We start from the raw sequence: 11,214 nt of genomic DNA on the forward strand, positions 1-11,214 counted from the left end.
CTGTTCTGTCTCCCCATGAAGCTGAGAACTTGGGATATATTTTAAACAGTTAAGTCCTGGTGAGAACACATTCTATTGAGGACCTATACTATCCATGATCAGTGATTTGAGCTGGAAGGGACCCTAAAGATCATCTATTATTTTGTAGCTGGGAAAACTGAGACCCCCAAGCTCTTTCTACTATACATTTTCTTTTCATTTCCTATGATGTAATCAAATACAAAATGGTTTTTAATAGGACCCTCAAACTTGGAGATCCAGGACCACACCCCTTTGGCCATAAAATTAACCATGAAATTAATCTACTTCTGCCCAGGGAGTACCTTCAGTCTCACCTCCAGGCCAACTAGACACCTTTCTTATTTCCAAGAAAGTTGGCCCTCTCCTTTCAATTAATCCCCAGTCTTTTCAGCCAACTTTTAAGTAGCACCAAGAACCCAATCCAGGGTAGGAATTGTTGGGGTGGGGGAAACAGAAAAATCAGACACAATGATGGGAGTGGTGGTGGCTGTGATTACTTTATTCACAAAACCAACCTAAATATCATAGGGGTGGAGGGGGTAAGGGTTCAGGCTGAGCATATTAAAATGCTTGATGGTCCCTCCTCTAACAAGAGGGTTAACAATGAAGGGACATCCCCCATCCTCCCCCCCTCCCCCACACTGCAGACTGGATAAAGGTAGAACCTCAGATGCTGTCACTACTAGCTCAAGAGTTAAAACTCTGTCCCCTAACTTTCCCTGGTGACTCTTCCACTTCCACTGTACTCAAAGTAGGGAATGCCCCTCATCTCCCCTCTTTGAAAAAGAGAGTTTTGGGGGGAATGAGGGATGACCACAGTGAGGGACCTAGGGAGGTCTGTGGTGACCAGGAACTGATCCAAATTTCAGAAAAGAAATGGAAGAAGGTACTCCTATACCACTTTTCCAAGGGAGGGAGGGACTGAATTGGTTTTTTTCCCCAGAGCTTTCATTCTGGGGAAATCCCTTTTCTCCAACCCACCTCCTGACCATAAGGGTCAAAACACTGAAATTAAGTCATGAGTCATGTCAAGACTAAGATACCCTGCTTGAAGGAAATGTGGGGGTGAGGATTGTTACATTTTCATGTCCCCTTCCCAGAACTAGAAGAGAGAAGAGAGACTCCTTTCTACTCATCCCCAGAGGACCAAGAATCTCTATCTTCTTCCTTGTTCTGAGTGAACTTCAGGAATGGTCTCTGCTCCAGGATGAGGGGACCTCCACTCCATAGAGTCTGGGAAGAGAGCTCCTCCCCCGCGGCTTTCCCTTCACCTCCCTCTCTCTCCAGGTCCCATAGCTTTCCCTGACCTGCTTCCTCAAGCTTCCCCAACCCATTCAATATTTCTGCCCTGATGTCATCTGGTTGGTTAAGGCTGAGTCCCCCACCATTGAGGCTAGCGCCAGATTTCCTGACACCATCATCTACTTTACAGGGTATTTCTATCAGGTCACCATCAGTGACTTGGCCCTCCTTATCCAAAGGGGTCAGGTCACTCACTCCTAAAGGGCCTTGATTTTGTGGTAGGGGAGTCTCCAGCTCCTCCTCCAGGTCTGAGTCTCCCCTATCTTCAGTTACATGAAAATGCTCTCCTTCGGAGTCTGATTGTATATCGCTGTTCAGTGACTTTGGTCTGCCTGAGAGCTTAATCTCTTTTTCAACCTCCAGAACTTCAGGAGAGGGATTTTCTATTCCCTCTCTCTCTTCGGTATCTAGGGGGGCATCAGCATTTCTGTCCATGTTCTCAAAGGGTTCCTCTTCCTGATGATAGCTCACTGGACTTCCCAAAGAGGGACCCAACTTCCAGTGCCTAATCTCCTCACCTCTCCCATCACTGTCATCGTCGTCGTCATCATCATCATCCTCGTCCTCATCGTCACCTTCTTCTTCCTCCTCCCCATTTTCTTCTTCATCTGCAAACCCATCAGACTCTCCATCCCGATCCCAAGTAGGAGGGTTTAGTACCATTTCTGACCCATGCCCCTCAGTCTCCACTAGTCCCTCAGAACCCCTAGGGGAAAAGGAAGCATCAGCAGCAAGGTCCTCAAATTCTTCACAATCAGCAGCTCCTTCCTCATCCTCCTCTCCCTCACAAGGCTGAACCTTACTGGCTTTGGCATGGCTGGGAGAAGGATCCCAAACAGCATTATGAGGCTCCTCTTGAAGAGAAGGCTGTTTCTTTCCAATGATCCCCCAGCTAGGTGAGTCTGGGTTCCTCGAATAAAGGCCCAACGGTGTGGAGTCTGGGAGAGTCTCACTCAGATCATCCTCCTCACTCTCTTCCACCTCTTCTTGAAAGACTGCTGAGCTGTCTTGGCCATCAACCTTCTCTATTTCCCTAACCAGCTGCTCACTGGACCTTGGTCTTTCCTCAGTTTCCCAGCTTTCCCATAACTCTTGGTTGCTTTCAGCCCTAAAGGGGGACTCCAAGGAATCTTTGGGTAGTGAGCTGAAGGATTGTGGCATTTGTTCTGGGTCTCCCTCAACTTGGGAACTCTGGGGATTTTCTGAGGCTCTTATCTCTTCTTTTATTTCCTCTTGGGAGGAAGCATGGCCCATGAGACCAGACTGAGTAGTAGTACCTTTGCCATCCGCAGTGTTGTCAATTGTGGTTTCTGCAGAAAGGGTATCTGAAGGGGATCCAGGGTCTTCTCCCATTCCTAAAGACTCCTCCTGCTCTGGTTCCTTCAATATTTCTGGGGCCTCCAAATGAGGATGAGTTCCATTCTCCATAAGCAACTTGTTGAACTGCTCATCTGTTTCCTGCACATCTTTTTCAGTCTTTTTCTCAAACTGCTCTGCTGAAGTCAAAATCACTTCCTTGAAGTGTGGCTCTGATGGCCCCTCTTCCCATTTCTCTGATTCCAAGACCTCCTTTTCCAGCCATTCTTGGTTTCTCACCTCTTTTCTTTCTGATGGTTCTAGTCCTGTAATGGATCCATTATCCCCCAGGGTTACTCCATCACTTTCCCTAAAGGCTCCATCCTCCTTTAATATATACTCAGTTACTGCTCCAAGTTCCAGTGATCCTACCTCCCTGAACTCCATCTGGGGGCCCTTAGTCATCCCCTCTTCTATTGTTTCCTTTGATGGTAATTTCTGCTCTTCAGATTCCTGGCTGCCCAGTTCCTCTTCTTCAGCTTGCCAGGATTCAGCTGGGTCACCATACTTCGATCCTGTCCCCTCTACAACTTCCCAGTTCTCTTCCACACCACTTTGTTCGCCTGGTTTCAACTCTGCAATTTCCTTATGATCTTTCCCAAGCTCACATGCGGCTTTTTCATCTTCTCTACTGGAGTGCTCCTGGTCCATGGTAGCTACATCCATGCTAGCCAGATCCAGGCTTTGCACTTCCAAACATTGCAATGTTTCCTGGTTCTCCTTCCTCTCCAAGTATCCTTTCCCCTCTTCTGGAACCTCCTGGTCTTCCTCCATCTCCAAATTACCGTCATCCAGAGATTTTAATGTCTCCTGCATTTCTTTTTCTGGTAGAGCTAACATTTCTTGTAGCTCCTCTCTCTTCTGGTTCCCTTCTGAAAAATACAATATTTCCTGAATTTCTTCTTTCAGAGGCTTTGGTATTTCCTGGTTTTCTTCTTCTGGAGGTCCAGTTGTCTCCTGGTTGTCCTCCCTCTCCAGGTTTTCTTCTGGAAAGCTCACCATTTCCTGGTTGTCTTCTGGAAATTCTAGAGTCTCCTGATTCTCCTTTTTCTGGAGCACTCCTTCTACAGAACTAATTGTCTCCTGTTTGTTCTCTTCTGGAGAGCTTAGTGAGTCCTGGTTCTCCTCTCTCTCCAGGTTGCCTTCTTTTAGGAAGCTCAATATCTCTCTATTCTCCTCTCCTAGAGACCTCCATGTCTTCTGGAACTCTTCATCTGGAAGAATCTGGGTCTCCTGGAATTTTTCACTTAGCAACTCCTGGGCCTCCTGGATCTCCTCTCCTGGAAGAATCTGGACCTTCTGGAATTCTTCACCTAGCAATTTCTGGGCCTCCTGGAACTTCTCATTTGGCAGCTTCTGGATCCCCTGGATCTCCTCACCTGGAAGAATCTGGATTTCCTGGAATTCTTCACTTGGCAGCTTCTGGGCCTCCCCAATCTCCTCACTTGGCAGCTTTTGGACCTCCTGGATCTCCTCACTTGGCAGCTTCTGGATCTCCTCACTTGACAGCTTCTGGACCTCCTGGATCTCCTCACTTGGCAGCTTCTGGATCTCCTCACTTGACAGCTTCTGGACCTCCTGGATCTCCTCACTTGGCAGCTTCTGGATCTCCTCACTTGACAGCTTCTGGACCTCCTGGAACTCCTCACTGCAGCTTCTGGATCTCCTCACTTGGCAGCTTCTGGGCCTCCTGGATCTCCTCACCAGGCAGTTTCTGGGCCTCTTGGATCTCCTCACCAGGCAGTTTCTGGGCCTCCTGGATCTCCTTAACAGGCAGCTTCTGGGCCTCCTGGATCTCCTCACCTGGAAGTATCTGGACCTCCTGGAATTTCTCACTTGGCAGCTTCTGGGCCTCCTGGATCTCCTCACCAGGCAGTTTCTGGGCCTCCTGGATCTCCTCACCAGGCAGTTTCTGGGCCTCCTGGATCTCCTCACCAGGCAGTTTCTGGGCCTCCTGGATCTCCTCACCTGGAAGTATCTGGACCTCCTGGAATTTCTCACTTGGCAGCTTCTGGGCCTCCTGGATCTCCTCACCTGGAAGCTTCAGAGTTTCCGTGAGCTCTCCACTCAGAATCCTGAGTGTCTCCGGAAACTTCTCCTCTGAAATCTCAGGTGTTTCCTGGATCTTATCTGGCAAGCTCAGGTTCTCCTGGATCTCCTTCCCGTCTAGGGCTCTTCCCTTTAGCCATGTCTCTCCTTCCAAACTTTCTACAATTGTCTCTTTAGCTTCTTCCTCCTCTGCCATGCCCTGGATTTCTTTTTCCTCCTTTTGGTATTTATTAGGCTCTGTACTTGGGGCCTGGGGACTATTAAAGTCACTGAGCTTTTCATTCTCTTTCTCATAGTCTTTGGTCTCTTTGGAGTCAATGCCAGAGTCGGTTGCTAAGACAATTTTTCCATCTTGTTCTATTAGCTCATCTGGACAGGGAAAGCTGGGAACCTGTTGTTTCTCAACCCCTGGCTCTTCAGACCCCGGGCTACTGTCCACCCCAATGCCTACCTTGGCTTTGGCCCATGGGAGCTTTGGAGCAGTCAGATGCTCACTCTCCTTTGGCTTGGGTCCATCAAAAGATGGCCCTTGGAGAAGGTAGGAGGGTGCCACCTGGGCTTGGACTTCCCTCCTAGTGCCTGAGTGGTAAGCTTGGGAAATGGGTGGGATGGGGGTGCTGGCCAAGGTGGGTGTCTGGGTTGGGAGGAATTCTTGACTCTTCAGAAATGTAGGCATTGGAGTCCTAGGTGTATCCACCATAGGAAGGGTTGTGGGGCTCAGGGCAGGAGGCCAAGGTCCTGGACGTCGAATCTCAGGTGTCACAGGGATACACAACTCCACCTTGGGATCTGAAAAGACAGGGGATAAGGGCAGAATCAATCTGTGAACTTGGGGGAACACCGTATTTACCACATTCCTGCTGAACTTCTCCCCCACATTCCCTACCATCACATTCCTGAACCCTTTTCTGTCATCAAGCTCTAACTTCAAATATCTTCCCTTGATTGAAGGGCATCCCTCTGGAGTAGAAATTCTCAAATTTAAATGTCTATTGGAACAAGAGGTTTAAGTTGGGCTGGTTCACTGTGTATCAGCAAAAGGAATAAGGGCTGGAAAAGAGTGTCAGAAGCCTTCCCTTTTTGGGTAGAGGGGCAAAGCACAAAGGTAGAATGAATGGCAGCCAGAGACACCATCTTCTTACCGGGGAAAATGACAGAAGCCTTTGAGTTTATTTTGGATGTATGCAGCCGGGAACTCTCAGCCTCCAGGAGGGTCCTAGAAACAAAGGAAGGGGGACCTGGATTACTCTGATTGCCTAGTTAATTAAACCAATCCAGCCTGGAAAAATGACTGGTGGTGTCCCTCCCCCTGCCCCAACATATCAGGTGCCATCTCATTTTCATTCACAAAATGAGAGATCCAGACACATATCCAATACATATTCACAGACAAAGGTTATAGTCCCACAGACAACAAATGTGGCAGTCACTCAGTGGGGTACTTACACATAGTTCTATCATCATACAAAGTCACACAGCCACATAGACACAAAGTTACACAGCACAATCACATGTGCATACAGACGTTGCTTTGGAGACTGTGTGTCTCTCCCACTCTGGAATCTATTCCCTCATGCCCATGACCTCATCCTCTCCCTGTAGGGGCTGGGGGGGAACTATTCTCATGCTAATCAGCTGCCATTGTCCGGACAGCCATCTGGAGGGTCTGAGAAGGGGGGCTTCCTTGGGGAAGAAGGAATTCTCAAGCCGTTCCCATGGGATGAGCTCCCCCTTCTTGCCATGCAGAATGAAGGGGAGCTGTGCTTATACAATAGCAAATGAATTCAGAATTCTAAACCCTTCTTCCTCGCACCCCTACAAAGAACCCAAGTTATAATTCCTCAGAGCCTCCTCTTCTCTTTCCTCTCAGTGGTTTGATGGGGGTGGGGAGGTGCCAAGATCCTGCTCTTAGGATCTCCAAGTACCCTGGATTTTAGCTCTCTTTAAGATAGAAATTATTATGTCTACCTCCTGTCTCTACATAGGACATATTTCTTACCTACCTCCCCCAATCACCAATGAAAAAAGAGAAGACAATGTCTTGCAAGTCAATTAAATAAACATCATTACATGCCTTTTCTCCCAGTCTCCAAGGAAGCAACAGCCATTAACGTTTCTCTTTCCTATCACTGACCATGAAGAAGTCCTATCTAACTTCCATCCTTCTACTATCAATGTTCACTCCTCCCCAATCTTCTTTCCCCTAGATCCTGGTCACTCCTATCTAATAAATCTTTTACCTTCATCTCTTTTGATCCCTTCCATTTTTATTTTCCCCTGACCCTCTCCCACTTTTTCCCATCTAGCATTTTGTCCTTGTGCCTTGCTGACCCCATCCCAAGATTCAGGACTTCCTGGGGGCTTAGGACAGATATGAGAAAGGAAATGGGCTTGTTAAGCCAACAACATTAGCTTCCTCCCACATTGCTGCATAGAAATTAGGCAGACCTAATGAAAAGTAGGCAATGGATACTAGAAAACATATACCCTAGGCCTTTGCCTCTCAGTATGGAACTCATCTGGAACCCAGGCCTGATGGAATAAGAGTTTGAAGGGATGTGTGGGAAGGGAGATGTAGAAATTATGGGGAGAACTGATGCAATACTTCTCTCCCTACAGCTCAAAAGAGGTGATAAAAAGAAAAAAGAGACCTTAGAGAGCTGTTATAAAACCTTTGTCTTGTATATGACCATCGTGACTCAGAGGAGGGGAAGGGATTTGTCTAAGATTACATGGTAAATTAGTGGCAGGTCTGGGATCTGAACTCGTGTCTTGAGTCTGAGTTCAAGAATCCCTTTTCACTGAATCATGATGTCCTAGGGAAGATGGACTCTGGAAAGAGGACCTCACCTATATGTAGCCACTTCCAGGCTAAGTGACATTTTCAGATGCATCAACTGTTGTCGATCTTCTAGGACCTGAGCAATCTGGTTATGGAGATCCTGTTTCTCCTGTTCCAAAGCCTCCACAGCCAGCTGCAAAACAAGGAACAGAAAAATCAGCACCTCCTTCTATTCTTCTTGAAGGGTAGGAAGGTCTCCCCAGCCGTCCTTTTGTAACAGCAGTTTATTCCCTCTTATTCAGTGCTCTGGGAAGATGGGTCTTACATATGTCTTTCTCTAAGAAAATTTCCCTTCGGAATCTCAGAGGCAAAAACTACATTCTCTCCACTTCAATAGTGTTCTCAAAGTGTTTGTGTCACATGACTCAGCCTTGTGAGGGTCCTTAGGCCTGCAACATTTAACTCCAAAGCAAATAGATAAGGGGAAAATGAGGAGAAAATTAGAACAGAAATAGAAGAGGAGAAAAAGCAAAACAAATGAGGAAGAGGGGAAAACTACTACCTGAGAAGTAGAAAAATCTACCCGAGAAGTGGAAAAATCTCCTACCCCTCTATTGTTCATCCTCTCCACACCCAATCTTGTGTCTCTCCCTTTTATTCCAAGTTTTGGCTCCATTCCCCTTCCCTGTCACCTCCTTCCCTGCCCCACCCCCCTCGTGTTCTCTGAAATCCTCCTTCCTCAAATGAGAAGGAAAAGAGGCAGCCAGTCCTCTCCTTCTGGACCCTTGCCCCTTACTCCCCATTCAGGTCCAAACTGGGAGGTTGTTTTCACAGCTGTCAGTTACAGCTGTGTGTGAGAGTCGGGACAGCTGTCCCTTCTCCTTTGGAATGTGGAGCTCCCCCTAGGGAACACTGGAATGAGAGAGAGAGGGGCTAGAAATCTGGATGCCTGGGTCCCCTGACCCTTTCCCTGGGTCTTGTAAAACCATCGGGAATCTTTGTTGGTTCAATTGCAGCTGCCTGTGTAGGGAAGAGTTGAAAGTTGCTGTGTATTAGGGAAAGAAAGGTTCCAAGGGGCATAGGTACATAGAGGTTGGGAAATAGTGTTGATGCTCCTACAAAACTGTAAGTATCAGCCCCCTCTCTCTTCTCTCTGTCTTTCTCTGTCTCTGTGTCTCTCTCTATGTGTGTGTCTCTCTCTGTCTCTCTGTTTCTCTCTTTGTCTCTGCCTCTCTCTGTGTGTCTCTGTTTCTCTCTCTCTCTTTCTGTGTCTCTCTTTTTCTCTCTGTGTATGTCTCTGTCTCTGTGTCTCTCTCTCTATGTGTGTCTCTCTCTGTCTCTCTGTTTCTCTCTTTGTCTTTGTCTGTCTCTGTGTGTCTGTTTCTCTCTGTCTCTGTGTCTCTCTTTTTCTCTCTTTGTGTGTCTCTCTTTTTCTCTCTGTGTGTCTCTGTCTCTGTCTGTATCTCTCTCTGTGTCTCTGTATGTTTGTCTGTCTGTGTCTGAAAATTGTCAGCCAATTCTTTTCATTGTACCAGGGAATCTTTTATGAAACCTTTGGAATACTCCAAAGAACATCTTAGGGTGTTGGAACTGGAGGCTCTAGGTATCCTATATATAGAATGTGAAAATTTTCTGGCGTTGGGAATGTTTCCAATAACATAAAGAGCATGGATTTTGCTAAGGCTCCTCTCCTCTGGCCAGGTCCCTATAGACTGGATAACTGGATAATTCTCCTTTCCTTTCATACTCCCACATTTTAGAGAAACTGGAAAGATCAACCTCATACAACCACAGCAGAACTTTTCCGATCACACTAGCTAGGAGAAGAGAGGTCAAGGCCAGAAGACATGAGCAAGAAAGGCAAGGACAAGGGAAGACTGAGAGCAATCACTGGGGAGGAGCTGGGAAAGAGGGACCAGGGATTAGGGGAGAGAGAACAGAGGCAGGGGCATGGAGCTCACCTGGAACTTCTCCCCCGCTTCCTGTTGCTCCTGCCACTGCCCTTCCAACCTCTGCTCCAGCATCTCTCGACGGCCCTGGAGCGCTGCCCTCTCAACGTCCAGCCGCTGCGCCTCTCGTTCTTCCTCTCGGCTCCCTTGCATTACCTGGCCCAGCCTCTCCCGGGCCTGTCCCAGGGAGGCCTCCATGCAGGCCACGCGCGCCTGGTAGCCTTCCACCGCGCCCCTCCATGCCTCCCCGAACGTGCGGGCTAGGTCTTGGACGTCGGGGGCAGGGGCATTATCTGGAGCCCTGCGAAATGTCTCCAGGCTCATTGCGGAGCGGGCCACTTGAGCGCTCATTCCTGCCCGCTCCTGCTCATGGGCAGCCACCAAGGCCTCGAGCTCCTTCTCCAGCTCGGCCGCCTGGTTCCCCAGACACACCCCCGCCCACTGCTCGGCCTCCAGCACCCGGCGGCTCTCGACCAGCTGCTCCTTAACCCGCTCCCGGGCTAACCGCTGCTGCTGGCATCGGGTTGCCACCCCTTCTACCTCCTCCAGAAGATTGTCCCTGGCCACTTCGGCGGCATGCTTCTCGCTCCAGCGCTGCTCCAGCAGGGCCCGCAGAGCATTCAGCTCCTCCTCCGCCCGGCTTCTCCAGGACGGCTCTCCAGGTAGCTCCCGGAGGCTCCCGATCTCCAGCCGAAGCCTCTCGTTTTGCTCCTCCAGAGACTTGACCCGAGACAGATAAGCCTCTAGCCTCCGATTGAGCTCCCACATCTGGACAGACTCCTCTCCCAGGCAGCTCTCCATCATCCTTAATGCCACCCCGGAGGGAGAAATGCACTGAGAGAGAGGAGAAAGGGTCGGATCTCCAAGCACTTCGGAGAACCGGGACGAGAGGGCTAGGTAGGGAGCCGGGGAGCTTCTGGAGAGACTTGGAGTGGAGAGAGAGCGAAGCCCGCTATTCATACTCCCGCCGGCTGGGAAAAGGGGGCGGAGACAGGGAGGACTTAACTCCTTGACAACCAAGTACGTCCCACATTTGCATCCGGCACCTCACTTTTAGGCAGTTCTGCACTGGGTGGGGAATATTCCCAGAAGATAAAGTCTCTGTCCCGGGGAGCCACCAGCCTGATTGGGGCAAAGGATTTAAGAAGGACCTGATAGTTGTCCTTAAGCAACTGGAGTTCTGTCATCTGGAAGAGGGAATGTTCTGCTTGGTTTCAGAGGGCAGAACCAAGATCTCGATGATAAAAATTGCAAACAGGAAAATTTACTCTCCATGTCAAAAAAAACCCTTCTTGTCCAAAAGTGGAACCGGTTACCACTTAAGGTAGTGAGCTCTCCATCTTCATAGGTCTACCAGCAGAGGCTAGATGCCAAAACACTTATATGTTAGAAATGTTTTTCTATTTCTAAATATATATTTAACATATATTGGATTACTTGCCGACTAGGAGAGGGAGTGGGAGGAAGGGAGTGAAAAGATTTGGAACACAAGGTTTTGCAAAGATGAATGTTGAAAATTATCCATGCTTATATTTTGAAAATAAAAAGCTTTAATTAAAATAAAAAAGAAATGTTTTACCAAGGGGTTCCTATCCAGATAGGGGTTGACTGAATAAAATGGACTCTTTGCTCTCTTCCAGCTCCAATATTTTGTTATTCTATGCCTTTTAGGGGACAAAGATACAGAGACAGAGATTGAGAAAAAGACAGAGGATCCAGCCCCATAGAGTAGCTATGGGTACTAGGTAGCTGGAT

The 11,214-nt window shown here is 48.4% G+C and overlaps 1 protein-coding gene across 1 annotated transcript; it reads right to left on the reverse strand.

The window, feature by feature from the left end:
* Positions 1 to 499: 499 nt before the first annotated feature.
* NES (nestin) lies at positions 500 to 10,412 on the reverse strand. The gene is given in 5 exon segments (XM_031966786.1): positions 500 to 4,278; positions 4,322 to 5,517; positions 5,871 to 5,944; positions 7,579 to 7,703; positions 9,472 to 10,412. Coding segments are annotated over 5 exon segments (5,316 nt in total). The 5' UTR covers positions 10,264 to 10,412; the 3' UTR covers positions 500 to 1,149.
* Between the last annotated feature and the right edge of the window lie 802 nt (positions 10,413 to 11,214).

This window comes from Sarcophilus harrisii, chromosome 4 (assembly GCF_902635505.1).
Source record: "Sarcophilus harrisii chromosome 4, mSarHar1.11, whole genome shotgun sequence".
In the NCBI taxonomy this organism is placed as follows: Eukaryota; Metazoa; Chordata; class Mammalia; order Dasyuromorphia; family Dasyuridae; genus Sarcophilus; species Sarcophilus harrisii.